At 40.4% G+C, this 26,200-nt stretch overlaps 1 protein-coding gene across 1 annotated transcript in view; it reads right to left on the bottom strand.

Annotated features, from left to right (window-relative positions):
- LOC127416798 (phosphatidylinositol 4-phosphate 3-kinase C2 domain-containing subunit alpha-like) overlaps positions 1–26,200 on the bottom strand; it is a 60,858-nt gene that overhangs the window by 12,151 nt on the left and 22,507 nt on the right. The window contains exons 5-19 of the mRNA XM_051656346.1: positions 23,586–23,706; positions 20,248–20,359; positions 20,039–20,118; positions 19,862–19,925; positions 19,604–19,750; positions 19,469–19,502; positions 11,227–11,446; positions 7,445–7,567; positions 7,148–7,315; positions 4,906–5,014; positions 4,283–4,425; positions 1,761–1,949; positions 1,324–1,417; positions 810–904; positions 520–700 (exon numbers count right to left, since the gene is read on the bottom strand). Coding sequence (XP_051512306.1) covers positions 520–700; positions 810–904; positions 1,324–1,417; positions 1,761–1,949; positions 4,283–4,425; positions 4,906–5,014; positions 7,148–7,315; positions 7,445–7,567; positions 11,227–11,446; positions 19,469–19,502; positions 19,604–19,750; positions 19,862–19,925; positions 20,039–20,118; positions 20,248–20,359; positions 23,586–23,706 — 1,880 coding nt within the window. The remainder of the gene's footprint in view (positions 1–519; positions 701–809; positions 905–1,323; positions 1,418–1,760; positions 1,950–4,282; positions 4,426–4,905; positions 5,015–7,147; positions 7,316–7,444; positions 7,568–11,226; positions 11,447–19,468; positions 19,503–19,603; positions 19,751–19,861; positions 19,926–20,038; positions 20,119–20,247; positions 20,360–23,585; positions 23,707–26,200) is intronic.

Below are 26,200 nucleotides of genomic sequence, written 5' to 3'. Positions count from 1 at the left end.
CAATAATGTGTCAAAGGCTGCTTTACTTTTTAAATATGTTATGCTAGGATTAAATGATGTTAAATAAACATTTGTTCAAAAACCAGGAAATATCTTTCTTGGGCAAATTTTTTTTTTTTAAAACAAGAGATTCCTGGTGCAGCCATGTTGTCGATTTTGGAATATGTTGTAAATTAGATTTAAAGAACAATTTTGAAACATCTTCACTGCTTTCCAAAAATCTTTGGCTACCCTGAAACTTCCCCAACTGATTATATAGAAAAAAAAGCCAGCAATGAAAACAAAAGTTTCCAGTTTTCAAAAAAAGGGATTTAACCAAGAGCCTATCTGACTGCATTAAATTCAAATGAAAGGCTCAGAAAGAAAAGTATTTTCTTTCTGTGATGATGTGCTATGGACGATTATACATTGTCGGAAACACTGAATATGTAACAAATTATTTTAAACGGGTATAGTTTGTAAATAACAGAACCTATCCATTAAGGTGAAGTGTTCCTATGGCAGCCATGGTTTGTTTACCTGTCGGGTGGAGTTGCTCGCCTGTCGCACTTTTTCGGCCAGAGCACCCAGCAGCTGTACAAGCCTGGTCTGCTTCTCAAGTTCAGCCCTCAGTCCTGCCCCACAGAGACACAGCAACACTCCAAGAATGCGTTCATAACGCTGACCAAACGCTGGATCCTGCACGGCATCCCTCAGCAGCCTGCATCCAAACAGAAGGCATTTCAAATTTAGGTTCACTAAGACACATATCTCATGGTATGATCTGAATACCAAAAAAAGGCTCATATTCTTAATAAAAAAAACTTCACCAGTATAGATAATGTGCAATGTTGACATTTCCCAGAGCCCGAGATAACAGAAACATAACCAAGGCATTGTTGAGGTGGCACTCGAACTTCACTGCCTGCAGACAGAAACAGTAATCATTTAAACTATATTTTAAACAAACTCGCTTGATCTATAACCCATCAGAAACAGCAAGAAACACCCTGACAAAGGTTAAACTGTTTATAGGAGCAACAACATATGTATAAATGTGTGTGTGTGTGTGTGCATACTTAAATATAGCTTGAGGACACATTTGTCTCGAAAAATGAGAACAAATCTGAAAAACCCTGAATCTGGGGACATCCTCATTTAGAAAAATGATACATAAACCATGCTGGTTTTTTTTTTTTTTGTATGTGTGTGTGTGTGTGTGCATTTTTAAGAATAAGGTTAGGGTTAGTATATAGTAATTCAATTCAAATTAGCTTTATGTAAAAAACAATACAAGTCAACGGTATGTTCATATTTAGATGAAACGAGTGTGTTCGCGCACACCTGCACCAGCTGAGGGAGATAATCAGCCAGTTCATCATCACTGCTGCTCTCGATCCAACTCACAGCTACTTTCCTCACTTCTGTGTCAGCAAACCTGAATATAAAAATAATCATGCACAACTTAAACCACATGCTCAGCTACCAGAGATCTGTGCTTCCACATACACTTCAATAAATGACAACAATGGAGCGAGTCATGAGATCAATAAAATGGCTTAAAGTGCTTTAAGTCTTAAAACAAGTCATATAACTACAAAAAGAGAGCTCACATGGCCAACGTGACACATTAAATGGCAATATAGTTAAAAACAAGTACCATTTTAGTTCTAAATGGGTAAGAGAGAGAGAGAGAGAGAGAGAGAGAGAGAGAGAGATAGAGAGCATAGAAGCAAATTAAAATCAGGTGAAAGATAAGTACACCAGAGAAAGACACATACTTTGCTTCAAGGAGCTCCAGGGCTGACACAGGCGACAGAGGGGGCCAGTGGTGCAGGAGTGAGTGGATCTCGCCCATATTGCCCCAGTCCCAGCTGGGTGCACTGGCCAAGATTTTGGGTAGGCTGTATTCATAGTCTCGGCAATGGTACCTCTGGTCCCACAGCAGCTGCCTGTCTGCACGCGTCAGCCTGGTGGGAAAAAGCATGCTGGGTGATCTCAAGGTAGACAGAGACTCTAACCAGTTAATCCACAAGCCATTAAGTAAGAGTAGCACCAATCCAGAGGTAAGAGCCACAGGAAACAAGTCACACCTCTTAAAATGTGTCTGCAAATGTGCTGTCAAGCTGGGAGCCCGGCAGCTGTTGGCACTTGGTGGGCATTCAGAGACACACACACAAAATGGGTATGGAGAGCTGCCCAGTCTGAGGCTGAGCGTTGTTGGGCTGTCTTAAAGCTGACTGAGCTTTCTGTTCTACCTCTGGGAAATGCATTTTCAGCAGACCATCCTAAACTAGGCCTAACAAACTGGCTGCTTTTCAGCTACAATCTCTCCTAATCAATGGGATGTTATTCTGAGTAAGTCTCAGTGCAGTTCAAGTCTGATTTCATTGCAAAGAATCAAGTTTACTGATTATTTTGGTAGCTTTGAAAACACTGAGCCCTCTGAAAAGTAATTTATATGAAAAACTAAACTGTTCTCTTAGTGTTCCAAGTGATGTGGTTTGGGTAACTGATGTCAGTGCATTTCAATAGAACTTTCTATATTCCAAAGACCTCAAAATGATTTAATTCCTAACTCAATTATAATGGTTAAATAAGATAAGCAAGCTAAAGGGGAGCAATATAATCTGAGTAATTGGGCAGATGAAATTACATCATGCTCTCAAAGGCCCTTTATTCCTTATTAGAATTCTCTACAATTTATTATGAAGCTACTGATGCTAAAACAAGACAGGAAACACCAGGGTTGTTATAGTTTGGAATTTATAATTTTGTATTTATTTATTTATATTTTATACCATGGTCTATTCGAATACTCGATTCTGATTGGCTGGAATGCATGCGTTAAAACCGTTTAATGCACAGATAGTTCCAGTCAGTTTTAATCATCATTCTATATTAATGCACCTACTCTGCTGTCCTCCGTTATGAGACATTGCGAGAGTTATATGCCTCTGTACAAACTACCACCAGCCAGGATTAAGTGAGTTAAGTTGAAGTCTGCATGAGTCATGCAGACTTCAAGTCATGCTGTGCCATCTTTAAATCAATTGTGAAAAGCTACATGAAAAACTGAATAGACAGCAGTGTTCATCAGCCCCGTATTACGTAGTCCAACCTGGAGAAAATTAGAAATGCACCTGCACTTTCACACCCAAAGGGCTTGCAAAGAAAGTCCTGTATGGTTTGACATTCAGCTATGTTTTGCACGGAGGGGGAGAGAAGGAAACCGGGAACTTTCAAAGCTGTCTATCACTGTACGGCAAGTCTATTTGAATTGTATTATGATAAACATCATCTAGTATTGCTGCAATGTTCAGCATGTGCTGCACAAACCTGTTAGAGGGCACCACTCGATCATGCATAGCTGACTTAAACCTTCAATGCAGTCTATTTAAAATGCCTTTTGTGGTTTGTGCGCAAGGCCATTTGCCGATTTTAATCTTAAATCGCAACCTTAATGAATACCATACTAATGTCTAAGAGGTCAAAGTCTGCAGGTTTCGAAGTGTTTTGGATGGTTTTCCCTCATCATGAACATTAAGTGCCACTTTTACAATTGTCACATTTGTAACGGCAGTTTTTCCTCATTCATGTGAATGACAAGGAGTAGAAATTTAATATTACATGTTCTTGGAGTGCCAACCCTTCTACATTCTGTGGCTAATATGTTACAGAGGTTGCACAGTTTGTGTGGTCTGTAAAAAACTCCACGTCCATTTTTCCAATTTTTTTGTACACTTTTTTATGATTTAATCAATTCATTAAAATATACTGTCACACTACTTTATCTCTGTGTCAGATTTAGAATGGGCAGAAATCTAGTCCAGTCTATTCAAATCTTATGATCCGTAGATAAAGTGAACGGTTATTTTTATTCTCCCAATCAAAATTTGCGCTGCAAAAATCAACAACAGTTTTACTAATCAATGCTGGCAAATCACCAGGGTATAAGTGGGATAATCCATGGCTAGGTGTGTATCAGGTGGTTCTTTGCCTCCACATTGTACATTAGTGGTGGATACTCCCTTACTTGTCAGTCTGTCCTTTAAATTTAGTGTAGTGTTCATTAGTTTCCTCTATGCCAGTTTGCCTATATCAAAAAATAAAATTTAAATTGTTCAAGGTAATTTTTCTTTTTTGTTAATTTTGGAGACATGCAAATGTATTTTAGTTTTTACCTACTGTTTTTATTTTGGTGAATTAATTTGATTTCGTTTCTGTTTTAGTTTTCATTAACATTTCCAAACACTGGAAAGCACATCATTTATTCCACAAGGTCTTTTTTATGCAAACATACCCGAAAGCAGAGGCTCGTGCACACAGCTTTTCTACCTCACTTCGATCCCCTGAATCAAGTGGCTCTAGAGACAGAGGGTCTGGGCAGCCATTCTCCTGAGGACCAACATACAGAACGTCCACTGCTGGACTGGGGAAATTAACCTGTGAGTGGCCAGATAAAGATATTAAAGTGTCAGGTCAATCAATGCCAGTGGAGAGCAATGGACTCTTTCAGTCTTTTGCAAAACCTGCTGAGCTGCCTTGCTGTCTACTGCTTAAATAGGGCAGCTGCTTTCTAGTCTCACACATGACTTATTTAGAACGTACATTGGCAGCATCATACAAACAGCACTCTATGCAGGAGACTCAACTTACCATCAAATCCAATAGAGTTTTAAGTCAGCATATTGCTACACTGACAATGCAAAACTCTTGGAGATGGAAATATACGGCATGCCTTAGACTTTGCCCTAAATGATTTATCTTTTAAGGTAGCATAATTATACTTCCAAAGCCACTGTATCTGTGTTAAGTGTACACAACAGAGTAGTTGAACCATAACTTGTAAAAAGGAGGTGAAAAAGACTACAAAGAAATGAATGGAGAGAATAGGGCAGACAGATAACAGGCAAAAGAAAGAACCTGCAGTATGATCCTCTCTGTTGGATTTTTCCCTCTGCCTACAGCTCCAAACTGATGGGCTTGAGGAGACATCCACAAACTCAGTAGCTTGCTTCCTCTGGACAGCACCCTGAAATACACAAAAACACCAGAATCTATCATATGCTTAAACCCCACACTCCAATTTTAAAGTATGTTCAAAGCAGCCTAAAACTCACACAAATAAAAGCATTTTATGCATTTAAGCATTTACACATTAAAAAGCAGGCACAACAATATATGGATGCTATGCTGTTTTTGTCATGTCGGAATTGAGTTTCCTACTAGTAAAAACCATTAAAATCTCTGTCAAACACATAAGTTGGAAACATTGACTCCAGCTTCTCCTACTTGACCATTGTGACATCTCGTAAAAACAACTAAAATGACAAAGGCCACAACAGTTTTATCATAGCCAATTTTATCTGGTGTGCCTTTTTATGTCCTTCAAGGATTTGCAAACGAATAAAAAATTGAATGAATACAGTGATTAAGTATTTTGCAGTCATCAACAACAAAGACAAATGGAACCATTTTGCCATTAGAAGCATTGCCAAGAAACAAATAATATGCAACTTTGATGACATGAACAGCTCAAAGTAGAATCTCTTTGCTGTCATCTGCCAATTACATTAATCCAGACACAACATGAACAAAGCATTACACCATATCCTAGTTAGGAGTGATGCGACAAGTTTCCAGCAGCCAGTGATAAAGTGTGTCATTTCTGTGCTACTAGCATCACCAAACAGAAATGTGAAAATAAACACAGTTTTAAAAACTCCCCCATCTGCTTTTGATCGAACAAATAGATAGTCCCATCTCAACAGTCCCGACAAAAGAAATACAAAACAAATATGAAGCATTCCCGAAAAGTCTAGAACAAGGGTCTTGAACAGGGAGTGCACGACCCCCAGTGGTACCGCCGGGGGTCCACAAATTACTGTTTTATCCACTATTGGCATTTGTAATAATCACACACGAGCGAGAGAGAGTATGAATTTTAGTCTATCGACATGCTGAAGTCCTTCGCAGCTTCATGCCAAATCTTAAAGTGTGACTAAACAGCGCTAGTCAGTAGAAGCGTGCAGCCCGGAAAAACCCTTTACACAACCACTGCTCATCACGAGCTGTTCAATGCGCGACACACATCAGGTTCAGCAGCACTACTGTGGAGGGTCGCGTGAGTAAACATGTCTGTTTTGCGTTGGTCGCGCTGTGCAGTTGAGCAGATGACAGCCTACAGTTTCTTTTATAATTAGTTGCTTTTTGCTTTCAGAACAATAGCTTACTTGCCTGGTGTAAATAAATAGTTACCGCTGAGATTATCAAGCTGGCATACATGGTCTTTAACGTTCCACACACACGACTCAAATCAAAATAATTCAAGGTGCACAAATTTTTACTCAATGAAATTAACAGTAATTTTGAAATATATGTATAAAATCGATCACTCACATGAGATGAAGACTCCATTTTAGTAACATTAAAAAAAAATGTTTTATTCTGCATGGACAGGGTCTGTCTGTTTTTCTGTATGTCTGTCTGTCTATCTTTTTCTTTCTTTTTAGAGGAAGTTTGGCACAGGGATTAACAAGGAAAATTAAAAATGTCACTTCATTTAAAAAATGTTGCAGACCTGCTGTACACCCTGCTGAAAAACCAGCTAAAACCAGCCTAAGCTGGTTGGCTGGTTTTAGCTGGTCACCCAGCCTAACTAGGCTGGTCAGTTAGCTGGTTTCAGAGGTGGTTTGAACACCAAGCCAAGATTTGAACAGCCAAGACCACCCTGACAAGCTAAGACCAGCCTGACCAGCTAAGATCACCCTGACCAGCTAAGACCAGCTAAAAAAGTGTTTAAACCCCTTTAAAACCACCCTGATCAGCTATGACCAGGCTAGATGACCAGATAAAACCAGCCAACCGGCTTATGCTGGTTTTTGCTGGTATTTCCAGCAGGGCAGCATTTAATGATTAATGGCATTACTTTGCAATGTAAACACTATGAAGTATGTACATACGATATGGCAGCCTACCATACATGTTTTTATAGGCATAAAACGCAACACTCAATTTTATACAATATGTAATGGTCCCTGCTCCATCTCTCTCCCACCAAGGGGTCCTTGGCCTGAAAATGGTTGAAGACCCCTGGTTTAGAACATACAATAAACTCTCAAAGCTGCATGTAATGTATTTGAAGAGGGACTGTTTCATGACTCACCGCCTGAAATCAAACAGGGGCATAGATACTTTTCTCAAGAGCTCTGGACCCTTTTGTTGCTTGTTGGAATCTGGTGAGTTGTTGGCACTTTGGTTGAGGACTCCAAAGAGAGAAAGATTCAACATTGCCTCCAGTGGTAACAGGGCCACCGAAATAGGAAAGTTTATCCTAAAGAAACAGAGGAAAGCATCACCATAGCAGACACAGTCAGCAATCCTGAGGCTGATCTCTTTCCTGCTAATTCTAGAAATTGCATGAATTAATGTGCCAGTACAGTTAAGAGACATTTACACTTACAATTCATCCCATTTGATGTGGTAGAAAAAACTCTTATATGTTCCCACTTTTTTGGACTGGACAGGCTTGAAAAGATTCCTGCTGTTGTGAGTCAGTGCACATATCAAGTAGTATTTTTCAAAACTGGAAAACAGGAAGAACAAATTACACTATGACACATAAAGGAAAGAAAACATTGGCCTATGAGCCTTGTACTAATCTATTGTCTGAACATGATATGAATTCTCCCCAATTTGGAATGCCCAATTCCCAGTGCGCTCTAAGTCCTCGTGGTGGCGTAGTGACTCACCTCAATCCGTGTGGCGGAGGACAAATCTCAGTTGCCTTGTCTGAGACCGTCAGACAAGGCATGTTACTGCATGTTGAGCATGTTACTGCGGAGATGTAGCGCGTGTGGAGGCTTCACGCTATTCTCCGCTGCATCCACGCACAACTCACCACGTGCCCCACCGAGAGCGAGAACCACACATTATAGCGACCACGAGGAGGTTAACCCATGTGACTCTACCCTCCCTAGCAACCGGGCCAATTTGGTTGCTTAGGAGACCTGGCTGGAGTCACTCAGCATGGCCTGGTTCCAATTTGCGACTCCATGGGTGGTAGTCAGCGTCAATACTCGCTGAGCTACCCAGGCCCCACACACTTTTATTGTTAACAAAAACAGTCTGTGATGGTCACACAGAATCACCAAACTTTTTTTGTAATGGCTTTTCTTGTTTCAATTTACACACGAATGTTAAAGGGATAGTTCACCCAAAAATGAAAACTGTCTTATCATTTACTCACCCTCATGCCATCCCAGATGTGTATGAATTTCTTTCTTAAGCAGAACACAAACAAAGATTTTAAGGAAAATATCTCAGGGGCCTGGGTATTTCAGCAAGTAAAGACGCTGAATACCACACCTGGAGTCGCAAGTTCGAATCCAGGGTGTGCCGAGTGACTCAAGTCAGGCTTTCTAAGCAACCAAATTGGCCCGGTTGCTAGGGTGGGTAGAGTCACATTGGGGTAACCTCCTCATGGTCGCTATAATGTGGTTCTCAATCTCGGTGGGGCACGTGGTGAGTTGTGCATGAATGCCGCGGAGAACAGCGTGAGCCTCCACGCGCGTTAGGTCTCCGCGGTAATGCGCTCAACAAGCTACGTGATAAGATGCACGGACTGACTGTTTCAGACGTGGAGGCAATTGAGATTCATCCTCCACCACCCAGATTGAGGCGAGTCACTACGCCACCACGAGGACTTAGAGCGCATTGGGAATTGGGCATGCCAAATTGGGGAGAAAAGAGGGAGAAAATCCTCAGCTCTGTAGGTCCATAAAATGCAAGTTAAGGGTGATCAGACCTTTCTGGCTCCAAAAATCACATAAAAGAAACATTAAAGTAATCCAAATGACTCCCGTGTTTAAATCCATATCTTCAGAAGCGATATAATATGTGTGAGTGAGAAACAGAACAATATTTAAGTCCTTTTTTTCTCTAAATCTCCACTTTAACTTAACTTAAACTAAACAGGCACCACATGTGACTTTCACATTTAAAAGTGAAAGTGGATATTTAGAGAAAAAAGGTCTTAAATTTGTATCTGTTTTTCGCCCACACCTATTATTTCATTTCTGAAGATATGGACTTAACCACTGGAGTTTTATGGATTACTTTCATGTTTCCTTTATGTGTTTTTGAAGCTACAAAGGTCTGATCACCATTCACCTGCATTGTATGGACCTACAGAGCTGACATATTCTTCGAAAAATCTTTGTTTGTGTTCAGCAGAAGAAAGAAAGTCATACACATCTGGGATGGCATGAGGGTGAGTAAATGATGAGAGAATTAAAACATTTTGGTGAACTATCCCCATGGAAATTGTGTCATCATTTACTCAACCTCCAAAACTGTATGACTTACTCTTTTCTTTCTTGGTCACCATTCACTTTCAATGCACCTTTTAGCCATACAATGAAAGTCAATGGTGACTGAGACAGACATTCTGCCGAACATCTCCTTTTGTGTTCCACGGAAGAAAGTCATACAATTTTGGAATAACATGAGGCTGATTAATTGATGACAGAATTTTCATTTCTGGGTGAACTACCCTTTAAGAATTATTCTGGTTTGCATAAATCAATCCAAATACATGTTTGCAACATCTTGCAACCATGATGGCAGAGTATTATGCAATCATTCCCCCTTGGCTGTCTCTGGCAAATGTCATAGTTCTGCAAAGCCAATCAAAGTTTAAATACTTTTAGGATTAGGAATGTTACTGGGATACATATTTTGAACCTCTTTTGGTGTGGTCTGAAGAAATATTTCATGCTGCTATAAATAGACTCCAAGATGAAGCACTGTGGTCGACAGAATCCTTAGGGGAAAATCAGTAACAAATGACAGCTTTGCCCTCAAGAGAACTGGATCAAAAACAGAACCAAGCAGTGCAGAACTTTGACCTTCTCTTGCCTTCAAACACACCACACCCCTGCTGCTCTGTCCAGCTCACACAGCTTGGTTTGGAAATCTCTAGTCATGTCTATTTCAGAGAGGACAGATAAGTGCTGCTGTTGAGTGCAGATAAATAAAAGAGGCAGAGATAAAGGGTGGAATACTATTATCAACTGTTAGGCCAAACTCATATCCTAAAACAGAGATTAGCTCCACAGAATTAAAAGTGAAGTGTGTCATTTCTGCACCACTAGCAGCACCAAACAAAACTGCAATATTAATGACTGTTTTCCAACAAGTTTCCTGAACACTGTCCCCATCAGTTTTTGGCCCGACAAACAGGTAGCCCTGCCTAAAACTAACTCCATTGGTTGAGCCAATGTTGCTGTGTCGGGCTGGTTAGGATGCTCAAACAAACTGAGCAATGTTTTGATAGTGCCATAGAGCCATGCGCACTTCAAGGGTTTCAACAGCCTGATAAATACAGGTGTTCGTTAGCATGATGGCGGAGAAGAGAATGTCATTTTAAGGGCGCTGGGTGCTCGTGTACAGGACACGTGATGCAAATCTCATCATCAGCAGAGTGCGCGAGCACTCAATGCTCAAAGCCCGATTTTTCTAACTGCACATCTTTGGACGTGCAGAATGCGCATGCGCCTGGAATTATGTGTCCACAAGGGGGCAATACTCACATTTGAGCCATTGTTGTCACAAAGAAGCGTTAGATGTAATTGCTGCTAAACAACAGGAGACGAAGGTAAAAACGTCAACAGTGGATGTGTATGTCAAGAGCGCGTGCGTGAGGAGGTCTGGAGATACCTGTATTTGTATATCATGAGTCTGAAGGACTATAAAGACATCTTTCTAGGTCTAAACTCCTGAAGAGAAATAGTCCGGTATCACGTACAGTCGTAGCGCCATCTGCCTGTGTATGCGCACTGTCAAATGGAGTATACTTTGACAGGCTCGCATTCGACTGTATGCAGACGCTGAGCGTTCGTGTCAAAATCGAAGTATACTTTGGGCTTGAGACAGGGCTTTAAAAAGTAGTAGAAGAGTTTAACTTGGCTGTGTTAAAGCGATTATTAATCTGAACTGAATTAAATGGTAGTTAATGCTTATTTGGACATTAGACATTATTGAAGTATGATGCTGATGGTTTAGACTAGATTCAGAAACACTCATCTTCCATGCATTAAGGGTGCTATCTTCCAGGGCTTAAGGTGCGGACCTGAGGCCGTTAGAGCGAACACTACCAAAATGGTCTAAGTGTGATTCATGTGAATTGCAACCAAAAATTAAAAAAAAAGAGTGAAAACCGTTTAATAGGGACACAGTGCTTACCTGCTGACCCAGGAAGCAGGAATGCCATGAGCGGCAAAGAGGGTGAACTGTAGGTGGTCTGTGGTGCCAGATGCCTCTCTGCTGTCCCTCCCATCCTCTGTGCACTCCTCCATTGTGCATTTAGGGGTAGTTGGGCAGAAAGTGCGCAGATAGAGCTTAGCGAGCTCATACACAGCGTCTGTGAGTGCTGCTAAACTCTCTGCCACTGGGCTGGCATAACCTGATGGGTCAAAGGATGAGGAGGACAGAATACTGTAGGTGGACAAGATACTTCCAAAACCCATTAACACTCAGAAATAGGCTTAGCCCACCAAAGTTTTGGGGAAAAAAAAGGGGTCTGCATTAAAAATAGTCAATATCAGTGTGTCAGTAAAGAAAAGCACTGTTTTGCACCCAAAAGAAAGTCTAGATGTTCTGAAAGGAAGTTTTCCAGCATTAGTCTCGCATAGCCAGGCTAAACGGCAATAAAGGGATAGTTCAACCAAAAATGAAAATTCTCACATCATTTACTCTCCCTCATGCCATCCCAGATGTGTATGACTTTCTTTCTTCTGCTGAACACAAACATTTTTAGAAAATTATTTCTGCTCTGTAGATCCTCACAATGCAAGAAAAAGGTTGCAAAATTTTGAAGCTCTAAAACGCACATAAAAGGCAGCATAAAAGTAACCCATAAGACTCCAGTGGTTAAATCTATATCTTTAGAAGCAACATGATAGGTGTGCGTGAGAAACAGATCAATATTTAAATCCTTTTTTACAATAAATTCTCCTCCCTGCCCAGTAGGTGGCGATATGCACAAAGAATGCAAATAGCCAAAAACAAAAGAATGTGAAAGTGAAAATGGAGATTGATAGTAAAAAAGGACTTAGTTACTGACCACTTTATTAGGTACACATGAACACCTACTTATTTATGCTATTATCTAATCAGCCAATCGTGTGGCATCAGTGCAATGCAAAAGATCATGCAGATACGGGTCAGGAGCTTTAGTTAATGTTCACATCAACCATCAAAATGGGGAACATTCTTTGATTTCAACCATGGCATGATTGTTGGTGCCAGACGTGCAGGTTTGAGTATTTTTGTAATTGCTGATCTCCTGGGATTTTCATGCACAACAGTCTCTAGAATTTACTCAGAATGGTGCCAAAGACAAAAAACATCTAGCGAGCTTCAGTTCTGTGGGTGAAAATGGCTTTTTAATGACTGGAGAATGGCCAGACTGGTTCTAGCCGACAGGAAGTTGACAGTAACCCAAATAACCACACGTTACAACAGTGCTATGCAGAAAAGCATTTCTGAACAGGGGTGGAAAAATGCATCGATCTATTAAAGAAATTTTGATGCATCAATTACGAAATTAAACATTTTTATTATCATTATAAATTAATACCCAACGTGTCCATCTCATATTACACAAACCTTCTCGCAATAGACACAGAGCGGAGCACGCGAGATTAAAGAGAACGCGCACTTTGAAATAAAGAAAGTTTATGCAGCTGAGTTCACCCCGCAAACCTATATAAGATAAAATTAATGATAGGCTACACATCATGATTTAAGGTTAGAATTTAATCATTAGGCTATAATCAGCATGTACAGGTAATGTAAATGGTCACCATTTCCTTTAAGATTCTTTTAAGGAATTAAGCACATTTTTTAATTCACTAGTTCATTTTAAATGGTCCAGTGTAACAAGTGAATTTTTAAATGCATGTATCTATTTCAATTACTATAAGTTTAAAAAAGTTGCATGCATTCTAATTATAAGTGACTAATAAGATGGCTTTAATATGTTTTTTAATCATTATGTCTGTCAGTGTCTATGCGCACTCCTCAATGAGCGCACTTGGTGTGCGCCTCTTATTAGAGAATGCTGTTGCTAATATTAAGCTCAATTCTCCATATTGAGCACATGTGTGCCTCTCCCTTGTGATTGGTGTGCTGCGTTAAGTATTTGATTGATAAATAGTGTTCATAAAGAGGATGTTGTGTTTATCTTCACTGTAAACTACTTAGTGCTTTTCTTGCATTTAATTTGCAAGAGAAGCAGCAGGATCAACTCTGTAGCTTTGTTCTCTCTCTCTCCCGGTTAGTTGCACGTTTGCTTTTTATTCTTGCACCTGTACCCAACAGTACCAATATTAATCTGTATATATTATTAGGTTGAAGTGCGCTGATGTGGTGAGCTTGGTGTAGCCTATAAGAGCTTTTCTCACTGAAGGTAAGGCATTTATTTGGGCTTTAGTGGGGTGGTTTATATGGATTCCAATGTTTTGTTTTTAAGTGTATTCATAATAAATTTGCCATTGCAGGTGTGGTGTGGCCCTGTATAATGCTAGCTTCTGTTTCTTCATACCTGTTACTTTACATTTGTTCCTGTGTGCTGTTTCATCAGTCACTTCATTGTTTGTTATGCCAAACTTGTTGCACTACATTTGTCTTCTGCACTGTACAGTGCAAAACATTAAATTTTAGACAGTGGAAAAACTACCTCATTATAAATAACATAAGTGTGTACTGTATATTGTTCTAATATCATTATGCAGTCATACTGTATTGATGTTTTGCTTAAATATAATTTGTTTGGTCTATTTATTATGATGTGGGGTCACTGAACTTTGGAAACACCACTATTACCATTCTACCACTCCAATTTAGGGGGGCCAGGCCTATTGACACAGCGGCACTGTAGTCTTATGGATTACTTTTATGCTGCCTTTATGTTCTTTTGGAGCTTCAAAATTTTGGTACCCATTCACTTGCATTGTGAGGACCAACAGAGCTGAAATATTCTTCTAAAAACCTTGTTTGTGTTCAGCAGAGGAAAGAAAGTCATACACATCTGGGATGGCAAGAGGGTGAATAAATGATAAGAGAATTTTCATTTTTGGGTGAACTATCCCTTTAAATTCTGGTCCACATTGCAGCTTATTCCACCCAGAAAAATTTATTAGACAAGAAGACTGACATGTTCAACTACCAATAAAAGTTTGTTTGCTTTTAAGCACTGTTTAGAGGCAGGTTTATCTGAAATGGATTATGCCACTATAATAGACCAGCATGAAATAATGAATTCAAATACTAGCATGGCACGGTGAAGCAGTGCGTGATCCGAGCTTAGCTGAAGCAGTGTGTCATGACAAATTTCGATCAAACGCTTATGCTTTTACACCGGCAGTGTTTCTGCTGCAGAAACTGCTGTGCTCAATACAGAAAATAAAGTTATCAGGACAAACAAAATGGTTATCAGGAGTGAGCTTTTCATAAGTATTACAAAAATGGATCATTAAGAAGTCTTATTTACATGATGCTGGTATTATCTTATGTTGTCTTGAAGAATTATTCCATGTAGTGATAGCCAGACAGCGTAAAGTATGTCAATTTAAATAAACACAAAATATATATATATATATATATATATATATATATGCACCAAGTTCATGTGGAGTGGCGTGTGTTACGCAGAACTGCAAGCAGCTGCCGAAGAGCTCTACATAGATGAGGTGTGACGTGAACAAAAGGTCTATAGCTGAAGTGCCAGGAAAACTCTTGGACCTTCAGACCTAATTGCATTCCCCATGTTTTACTCTTACTCTGCGCTCCTGAAATACTGCCCACACATAAGAAGGTACATGCAAACACTCTGGACCCAGTGTACACCATTCATCCACACCCCAACGCACCTGAACTCACTAACACTCTTGCACATACGCTTTGAACAGTGTTATTTTGTATTATTAATGGTGTTTTGTTGTATATTGATCCTTGATGATTTCTTTTATTTCCATGCTATTTTTGGAATATTTGCCTTTGTCTGTGTTAATTAGAAAACATATATTGTGAAAACTGAACACTCTTATTGTGAATTTATTGAAAAAACTCATTGTATTATTTACACTTTTGTAACAGGTGGCTTTTAGAGCTATTCTGAGTTTAATATATTCATTTTGACAGTCTAAACCTGTCTGGCACCCGTTTACCTTAATTCAGTTTATAACATTTAAAATTAAATTATTTATTAAAATTTAGTTTGGGTGCGTCACCATTACAATCTGTTAACTCACCATCTGCAACAGCTGAAGTAAATGCATTCCATGCTTTTTCTTTTGTTAATTAATCCTTATAAGTTATTATCCATTGTCAATACTAAACGTCTCCAGTTACTCTAGAAACCTCGGTTCCCTGAGATGAAGGGAACGAGACATTGCTAAACGCTTTGGGGAATTCCTTTTCCACGACCTAGTTGAAGCCTTTATTTCATAACGGCAATCTTATGATTGGCAATGGTGTTTGAGCCCCGCCCTTTTAGGCACGCATTTGCCCTATATAAGCAGGCACTCACACACCATTTCTTCAGAATTTTCTGACAGAGGACAAGAACGCATCACTCGTACCTCGAAACTCTGAAGTAGTAGTGCAGCCAAGCTTACAATATCTCGTTCCCTTCATCTCAGGGAACCAAGGTGTAAGACGTAAAGGATGGGCAAGGAGGAGGCAGGAACCAGACGAACCATCAAAGTAATATTTAATGAACCTTAAAACAAAAAGACACAAACATAAACACACATGGCAGCTGTGTGTGGCTCTCTCTCTCTTGAACTGCCGCATCCATCTTTATCCCTCTCCTCGGCTGATTAGCCTGATTGGGGCTCGGGCGTACGCACTCACGGCCTGGCCCCACCCTCCTCCTTGTCACATTCCTCCCTCCTTTGCCTCAGGCTGGGGAACCCCCGGCATAACGTACATCCCCCCTCTCCTTTCCTGCCGCCAGTCCTTCCCCGCCTTCCTCGAGACGGGAAGGAGACAAGGGGATGGAAAAGGGGAGAGGGAAAGAGTGAGGAGGAGCGACAGTGAGAGAGGAGAGAAAAAAAATTGCTTGCCGGTTCCCAAACGCTGTCGCCCGGTCCTCGACCACTCCTCCACCCTCTGGCGGACGACAGCCACTCCTCCCCGGGTGGACAGCAGCGAGTCCTCTGACCCCTGGCGGATGGAACGCCTCCACCGCACCAGGCGGCCGGCAGCGAGCCCCTCATCCCCTCATGGACGGCGGCTGCTCCTTTGGGCGGACGGCAGTGGCGAGGACTCCATGATAGCGCATCCCTCCTCCCTCCCTGGTCTCGGCACCAATGTAACAGGTAAAGGATGGGCAAGGAGGAGGTGGGAACCGGACGAACCATCAAAGCAATATTTAATGAAAACTTAAAAATACACAAACAAACACACACACGGCATCTGCGTGTCTCTCTCTCGAACTGCCGCATCCGGCTCATCTTCATCCCTCTCCTCGGCTGATTAGCCCGACTGGGGCCCGGGCGTGCAAACTCACAGCCCGGCCCCACCCTCCTCCTCGTCACAAGAGTAACCGGAGACATTCCCTTTCGATTCAGTTCACGAGACATTGCTGAACGATTTGGGGAATGGAGTCCCATCACGCCGCTATAAGTAACATAACACCCTTGGATGCACCAGGGTATAAAACACTTAGAAGAATATGTATATAAGGTCACAGGCCCGTCGGGTGGTGACTTAGTATAATATCTCTTTAGTGTGTATGAAAATGAATAACCCCACATGGTGAAAACCAGACGGTAAGTTAATCACAGTCTGAGAATGTGTATGAGTCATATAATACACACAGTATAATTTAACCCCTTAGTACCAGAGGTAGGGAGGGAGGTTTTATTATTTTTATTTGATGTGCTTGTGACTTCTAGTGGGTGTAAATTGGGTAACGGCCTACACAGGTGACTGGCTCACCAGCCGGATGTTGGAATAGTAATTCTCTAGTCAGAGAGGACTTGTGAAGCGATGGACGCCACGTCTAGGTTATAAAATCTCACGAAAGTGTTTGGCGAAGACCATCCTGCTGCAAAGCGTATATCATGTAGGGATATACCATTTGTCCATGCCCATGAAGAGGCAATACCTCTAGTTGAATGCGCTTTCACGGCAATAGGGAATCTCACACCCTGTGATTCATAAGCGAGGGCGATGGCATCAACGATCCAGTGAGATTTGGAGACGGACATGCATTTGTGCATCCTCCATAACAAACAAAGAGCTGAACTGACAGTCTAAACTGGTGGGTGTGCTCCACATGTGTGTGCAATGGCCGCACGGGGCATAATAAAAGCACTAACTGCTCCTCATCTGAATTAGACTGTGGAAAAGAGAAAGATTTTAGGTGCAATATCTGAGCCCTAAAGGGTGTGGAAAGCACCTTAGGCACATAGCCTTTTTTGGGTTTGATGGTGGCTTTTGAAAGCCCAGGACTAAATTCCAGAAATGAACTGTCAACCGACAGCACCTGCATATCACCAACCCGTTTGACTGAGGCCAGAGCCAACAGCAGTGCCATCTTTAAAGAGAGCACACGTAACTCAACGGATTTCAAAGGTTCGAACGGGGAGCTCATGAGCACCAGATTCAAATCCCATTTTGGAACTGTAACAGGGTGAGGGGGGTTTAAGCGCTTCGCTCCCCTAAGGAACTTTATGATTAGATCGTGTCTGCCTATAGAGGAACCAGCCTTTGGGGCATGAAATGCCGAGATGGTCGCTACATAAACCTTAAGCATTGATGGAGTAAGACCTGCGTCAAACCATTCTTGAAAGAATGTAAGGATCTCCATTATGGTGCAATTCACTGGGTCTTTGCTGCTTGAAGAGCACCAATCCGCAAACACATGACCTTTTAGTGCATAGAGGCGTCTTGTAGACGGCGCTCTAGCCTGCAAAATTATGTTTATTACAGACTAAGCCAATTCTGGTTCGTTCGTTGCGCTCTGTTCAGGGGCCAAATGTGTAGGTTTTACAGTTCCAGTTGGGGATGCCTAATCGTGCCCTGCGCTTGAAAGAGCAGATCCCTCCTCAACGGTATTTCCCATGAAGGGCCGCCTAATATCTCCATTTCCAGAAACCATGGTTGGTTGGGCCATTTCGGCGCAACCAACAGAACAATTTCCTTGTCGTCTCGGACTTTGCTGATATATATATATATATATATATATATATATATATATATGAAAGGATACAGCTCTTGCCTGGATGCTGCGGGAAGCGGTTAGATGTCTCGCTGAGTGAAGAACCCGATCCGGCTTCACAGAGAGACTTCTTTGCCGGAACACTAGAGGGGGTGGGTGATCCTTGCTGCAGGCGCTGAGAGTCAGACGAAGAACGTCCTGGTGCATCTGCAGGGAATCCCGTCCGCTAATGGGTGTCTGTCGACGACGAACAGAGGGCTGATCCAGGTGCGTAGTCAAGACGAGATGATGTCGGTCTTGAAGGAATAAAATTCTGAAGAAATGGTGTGTGAGTGCCCGCTTATATAGGGCAAATGCGTGCCTAAAATGGCGGGGCTCAAACATCATTGCCAATCATAAGATTGCCATTATGATACAAAGGCTTCAACTAGGTCGTGGAAAAGGAATTCCCCAAAGCGTTCAGCAATGTCTCGTGAACGGAATCGATAGGGAACTGAGGTGAGTTTTGAATCTTGCTGTTAACCCTTTGGACCTGCTCTTTATAATAATAGTATATAATGTGCAGTTTTATTTTGTTTGTTTAAGCTTAGAATATTTACTGTAGTATGCTGTAGTTTTAGATGATAAAACCATATGTCTGCATAAACTATTTAATTAAAATAATTTCATTTTGTTGGTGACATTAAATTTTTTTTATATTTTTTTTTTTTCCTATGAGCTGTAATTAATACAAAAACACACTAGTCTACAAATACATGCTTACTCTGTGCAATACCTACTTTTTCGTGTCAACTCATCTTCATAATATCAATCAACAGTGCACTGTCAATTAATTCAGATTGAGCAGCACAGCAAAAATAGACTCGGCACCGCAACTCCCGCTTCTGCCTCGCACTGATGTGTTGCTTCTGATGTAAATACACTAATTCGTTAACATGAGTGCCAAAAAAATAAGCTCTGCTTCTGTGTGCTGTGTAAAACGGGCATAACACAGAAAACAACGAAAAAAATAGCACAAAAATGTATAATACATAAATGTGAAAAGCCTCCTTGCTGACTGAATTAAAAAATAAAATAAAATGTGTTCACCCTTACCAAGATGCAAAAAACTAGCCCATCAGATTAGAGCTTGCTAAATCTAGAAATGGTTTCCAACTGTGTGTGCAATATGTGGTGCAAAACAGGCTGTGGGTGGTCCTTGGGCATGCTGTTTGAGCCTTAAAGAGAAGGATATTTAGTTGGGGTTGAGCTTACCATTAGCTGAACCTGCAGAAGACGTGGCACCAGCCTAAGAAACAAACAGTGCTTTTTTTAAAACATGTATATGCAAATTTAAAAACTAAATCATGACAAAAAAATTGCTTTGATTTACACTTATGGTTCTCTGACCTCTGGAGAACGTGTTCTAGGGAGATTGACAGAGCGTTTGAGCCTCTTGATGGCATCAGTGATGGCTGGTGTCTCAATTTCATCCAGAGCACAACACAGATTTTTAACAGACTGAACCACATTGTCCACTGTTTTATACTGGGTGCTCTAAAGTGAGAAAGAAGAGAGTAAGAGAGAGAGAGAGAGAAACACTGGATTCATTTCAAACACTTCTTTATTTATTTTCATACAGTGCTGAATTGTTGTGTTTCATATTACCTCATTCTGCAGGCAGATATTGACTTGCTTTTGATAGCCCTCTAGGTATTCTGCAAGTCCTTCTCTAAAGAAGAAAAACATGGAAAGGTATGAAAGAAATCAACAAGCACAATCAGTGACTTGAAAAGCTACCCGTGGCTTTCCTGGCCCTGGAGATAAGATGGAGCACATTCCTACCTTGTGACTGCCTCTTTAAACGGCCTCTCCACTAGACTGAGGTGTTTCTCCAAGTCAACAGGAGAGACATCATCTTCTGGCTGTTGGCACACATTGAAAAAAAATATATATTTTACAGTCTTATAGAGACAATCTATTCGTTTATAACTTGTGAACAGGTAGTAAACAGCTTTTTATTCATGTACTCTAACCCCATATATGTGTCTTACCGTTCGGGCCAGATCTCTTCTCATTGTGCTTAGAAAGAGGAGCTGTAGTTTGATTTCCATCTCCCACTTCCTGCAATTCTGCACATATTCGTGGCTGCCGAGACTGTGTTTACTGGGAGATTAATGATAACAATGCTTTAGACACAGACCAGGACAAAATATAAAAATATCTCAGAATAAATGAATGAAAAACCGGGTATAGCAAAATTTAGGTATTACATCAAGTTCAAGGGTAATTAGCCAATACATTAAGTATATGCTAAAACCTTAGTCAGACTAGGGCTTTGTATTGCCAACATTGCATATTTCAATTCAATGCATTCTGGTGTATTACAATATCATAGTTAGATCACAATTGAAATTGTGGCAAATGTGTGTGAGAGACCCAGCTTGTCCCTGAAAGTCTCCCACACAGTTCACTTTATCCATTTCGGCACCTCATATGACCGCACAGAGAAATGTCGATATCAGAGTTTGCACTTTACATGACTGCTTCTTCCTTAATTAAAATTAGAATAGTTCATCCAAAAAATTAAAATTCTGTCATAACTTACCCTCATGTCATTCCAAAACAATATGGCTTTTTATGCAGAACATAAAAAGATGTTTTAACGAATATTACAATCTATCTTTTCAATCCAAAGGCAGTGGATAGTGCCTCACTTTAAAGTTTAAAAAACCACCCAAAAGTATCAGAAAAGTAGTCCGTGTGACTTCAAATTCTATAACCATGTGTATGTCAAATTCCAAGAATTCTGAAGGCATACAATGTGTTTTGGTGAGTATCAACGTGAAATTTACGCAATTTTTCAGTGAAAACCATGGCTTGTATGTTCACATGGAATTTGCATTGTTTTTGGATCAATATTTAAGTCCTTTTTCTTCTATAAATGTCCACTTTCACTTCCACATTCCTCTTCTTATGTTTTTTTGGCCATTAGCATTCATCATGCATATCGCCACCCACTGGTCTAGGCTGGTGGAGATTTATGATTAAAAAAAAAGGACTTAAATATTGATCTGTTTCTCATCCACACCTCTCATATCACTTCTGAATCATAGAATTACCCACTGGAGTCCTTCGAGTTATTTTTATATTGACTGTGTGATTTTTGGAGATTCAGAGTTCTGGTCACCACTGGTCGCAGGACCTACAGAGCGGAGATATTCTTCTAAAAATCTTCTATTTGTGTTCTACAGAAGAAAGCCATACACATCTTGAATGGCATGAGGCATGGTAAATGATTAAAGAATTTCCATTTTTGGGTGAATTATCCCTTTAAGTGAACACACAAACAACTGTAAACAACTTGTGGCCTTCTTTTACGGCGCTCGTTAGCTTGCAATGGACATCAAGATTTTCAATGAAAAATTCATATGGTTTTAGAATGACATAAGGGTAAATTTAGACAGAATTTTCTTTTTTGTATGTACTATTCCTTTAACTGAACAATAGGACATTAAATGAATGTACACTAGGGCTGCACGATAATGGTGAAAATGATAATCACGATTATTTTGCTCCGAATTTTAGTCCTGATTATTCTGTTATTTGAAAACTTTTTTTAATTACAGGACTGCACAATTTGAACAAAAAATAAATAAAAATAAATAAATACTGTTGCCACTGCTTAGATCTTGATTCTAAAAGAACAAAAAAACATAAAATACACATTAAACAGTAGCTCACATTTTAAACAAGTTGTTAGAATTGCAAACTAGTAAATGATTCCTTTTGACCAAAATTAAGGCATGTTTTGCCCATTCTTTACTGATAATAGAAACAGTTACTTGGGTGTTTACAATTGTATCCTCGTTTAAGATCCATTCTTTAAATTATTATTATTATTATTATTATATCCCCATACCCTACAGTAATATATAGGTTAATAGTAACATATTTCTGTAATAATTGAGCATGCAGAATTGCTATACAGTCTCAATCGTCTATTTTGAAGGAAGCCTAATAATTTTATCAAGCCTTTTATTTTGAATGAAAACAGTGTTGTTTCTGTGTGTTACCAGCAGAGGTGACAGTGGCGTTTTGTGCTCCTTCCATACATGGAGAAATGCTCTCGTCTCTTCCTCGCTCCACACAACCCCGGTGCCATGGGGTTACTTTAGATTTGTTACACACTTGTTATGGCCGAATATGTTTTGAATTAAGCATATGTGCAACTTAGGTACATGCGTAGTGCTTTAAAATAACCCAGTCAGCGCATGTTAGCGATGTGCGTGAACCAAACACAGAGCATAGCTGTTCTGTATAAAACATACATTGTCAAAGCATGAGATGGAATTAATTTAATGCGCATCGAGCACAGAACGGCGTATCATTATCCTCGTGTGCCGCACATAGGAGACTTGTGAACATCTGCGGTGTGGTTCTGTATTTCAGCGCGTGCTCGAAAGAGAAACAGTGATTGGTCAATAGTGAACTTCTGAAGAGAGAGTGATTGGTCAGGTGTGGTGAAAACGGACTAGGAAAGAGCTTGTGATTTGGTCTATAATCCATAGACACAGCCTATAATGAAAATGAACAACAATTTGTAACCTGGCTGACACCTTCTGTTTGCTAGCTCATTAATATCGCAGACGATTATGCTCAACTACCCGTGAGAGGCAGAAATCGTGATAGCGATTAAAATACGATTAATTGTGCAGCCCTAATGTACACGTAAATATAGGCAGATAAGGTATTGATGCAATATCATGAGAAAATATTGGTAACAAATTCTTCAATAAGGACAAAAGAACCATGATTTAAAAAATTGCCACTAATACAAGAAAATTACAAAAAAGCTTTAGTAGTGACTTGTTAAATGTACTCTTGAGATAATTCCAGTTACTCTTGGAGATGTATCCTAGGTGACTATGTGATCTGGAAGGCCTGAGCAGGCTCATTTGTAATAACTGCTCGAATTGACTTGCCAAGGGCAAATGAGGACAAGACAGCCAGCAAGAAAAAAGACACCGAGGAACTACAACACAAAGAGAAACTAACTTAAGGCTTTCAAAATGCAGCAATGAACACTGGAATAATCAGGGACAAAGTAACTAAGGGAGGATGCCTTACATTAAGGAAGACTCAATTCTTCCTAGAGCTTATAAGAGACCTGTTTTTGCCCAATTCCCTCTGTTCCTTATTAGGGCAAGCAAACCCTCCCTTAGTACTGTTGGTTTCTCTCTGCCAATGACGTGGGTAAAAAGGAAACAGTTCCCTAGCACAATTAAAGTAAAATAGCCCCGTTCTCAAAGAATGTTGGCAGGGGACTTGTTTATGTAATACAACAGAATGCCTGCAAAAGGGAAAGAGAGACGTTGAAGGTAGGACTTACTTCTGTAGAACCTCTTCCTGTCCGCATACCTTGAGAACGTAGCTGCTGATTTCCACCTGGTTCAGGTCATCATGGACCCAACACAGAGCCTGCATTATAAGCAGGTCCACCGGAGAACTTACTTGAAAAAGAGAGAAACAGAAAACATGAAGTAGAAAGATGAGCATAGACAGAGAAAAAGAGAGATGGAGAAGTAGATGAAAAGGGGGAAAAATAAGGGAGATATTCAAGGACCAATGAACAAAGAAGGTAAAGAAGTTGAAACTGATGAAAACCAGCACGGTCCAGCTTTACATAGGACAGTTCTTTGAAAATCTGTTCCTCATGATCAATACAGTAAAAAATAATGGGTTTAAATGTATTGACAATTCTTCAGGTGTTGTCTGTTAGATATTGCACAAAATGTAAAATGATAAATACTTAAGGTGCTTCTAGAGATCTCTGCTCTAAAAAGTTTTTACTCTAAGTCATGGATATCATATTTGTTCTCCTAATACTCAACCATCAGTCTACTGGTATTTAGCCATTTGGCAGCACTGTGCAATTTAAGCTTTAATGCCAAAATAAACCACATCCAATTGGTTCTTCTCAATTCATGACCTTAAGAAATCTGCTCATCTATCTAGTTGTGCAAAATCCACAAAGGAAATCTAAGAATCATTTGAGAACCACTTTTGAAGTTCATGTAGGTGGAGGTAAACCATGGCAAGTGATTGATGCAAAAATGTTGCATGAGTTGGCATAAGAAGCTTCACCCTTTGGAACAGAGCAAAAATAAAACTAGACACCCAACATATTGTTCATGGCCACCCCATGCTGCAGCAATAACAGGCCCCACACCCCTCCTTGGAATGGTCTTCTCTTCAAGCTCCAAGCCTGAGGCTGGATTACAGTCAGTCAGCTGAGCCTGGCCAGGGCTCTTCACATCTGCCCTGTTTTTCAAGCCTGAAGATCATGTGATAAACATTTTTATTGATTCACACAACAAACAAACAAAGAAAAGCAAAACATACACATACAGAATCAACATTTAACCCCTACTACCACCCCTCCCCCTTCCAATCCCCAACCCGACCCTCAACAAACACCCCTGTGGTCATACATGAGCACATACAAAAAAATAAAAAAATATAAATAATAATGATAATAATAATAATCATCACACATCAATAACTACACCTCTCTCTCCACTGCCCCACCCCGAGAGCCCTCCAAGAATGCCAAATATTTGCCCCATTTCCCAAACAAACAAATTCAAATTCCCCAGTCTTCTAGATGACCCTTCTTCGAAAGCCACCGTCCTCCCCATTTTCGAGCACCACTCCTGAAATGGGGGCACTCCAGCCGACTTCCATCCCCTTAAAACAACTTGTCTGGCGATCATGACACTGGTTTGGACCCAATTGTTTATGTATTTATTCTCTATATTGATGACCGCCCCATCGCCTAAAATACTGAGTCTGGGGCAAAATGAAATCTGAGTGCCCAATACATCACACATAAAACTCTGAGCGTTCAACCAAAATTCTTGGATCTTAACACCACCAAAAAACATGGGTTGTGTCTCCAACTTCTGATTGGCATCGCTGGCAGGTGGGTTTGTCTTTAAGACCAAGCCTATACAATCTAGAGGGGGTCTAATAGAATTGATGTAAAATCTTGAATTGCATAAGGCGCACCCTTGCATCTCTAGATGCAGACTTGACGTTTTTAGAATCTTAGCCCACACTCCCTCCTCCAATACAAAGCAAAATTTTTCTCCCATAATCTCTTGATAGAAGTTAAAGTTCTGTCCCCCAGACTGCTAATGATTCCAGGGCAAGACAGAACAATAATGGGGAAAGAGGGCAAACCTGCCGGGTGCCCCTATCCAGAGCAAAATAATCTGAAATTAATCCATTCGTTTGTACTGCCACTACCGGGTGTCTATAAAGTAACTTAATCCAACCAATAAAAGCATTCCCGAACCTGTACATTTCCAAAATCTTAAAAAGATAATCCCATTCTACCATATCAAACGCCTTTTCGGTGTCAAGTGAGATGGCAGCGACTGGAGTCTGATCATTCGCCACTGACCTCATGATATTGATGAAACACCTGATGTTATCAGAAGAGCTACAGCCCCAAATAAGCCCCACCTGATCTATATGTATAAGAGATGTCATAACTTAATCGGTTAGCCAAAATTTGACAATATTTTAACATCTAGCTGGATCAGGGAAATTGGACGGTAACTCTTAACACTTGCTTGGATTTTTGTCCTTTTTAAGAATCAAACTGATCCGGGCTTGCATCATGGTTGGCAGAAGCTTTCCATTCTTTAATGATTTCATATAAACTTCTAGCAAAAGTGGAGCCAGTTCTGTAGCATAAGATCTAAAAAACTCAGCGGCAAAGCCATCTGGCCCCGGAGACTTGCCTGTAGGCAAGGCCTTAATTACCTCGCCAAGCTCCTCCAAGGTTATCTCAGAATCAAGAGAATTTTTTTGCTCAGCCATCAGTTTAGGAAGTTCTAATGGTTCCACAAAGTTTCCAATATCCTCATCAGTAGACAAAGACATGGAACTATAGAGATCAAGATAGAATTCTTTAAAATCATTATTAATATCAATGGC

This window comes from Myxocyprinus asiaticus, chromosome 26 (assembly GCF_019703515.2).
Source record: "Myxocyprinus asiaticus isolate MX2 ecotype Aquarium Trade chromosome 26, UBuf_Myxa_2, whole genome shotgun sequence".
NCBI classification, from domain to species: Eukaryota; Metazoa; Chordata; class Actinopteri; order Cypriniformes; family Catostomidae; genus Myxocyprinus; species Myxocyprinus asiaticus.
This window is presented reverse-complemented; position numbering and strand designations above follow the sequence as displayed.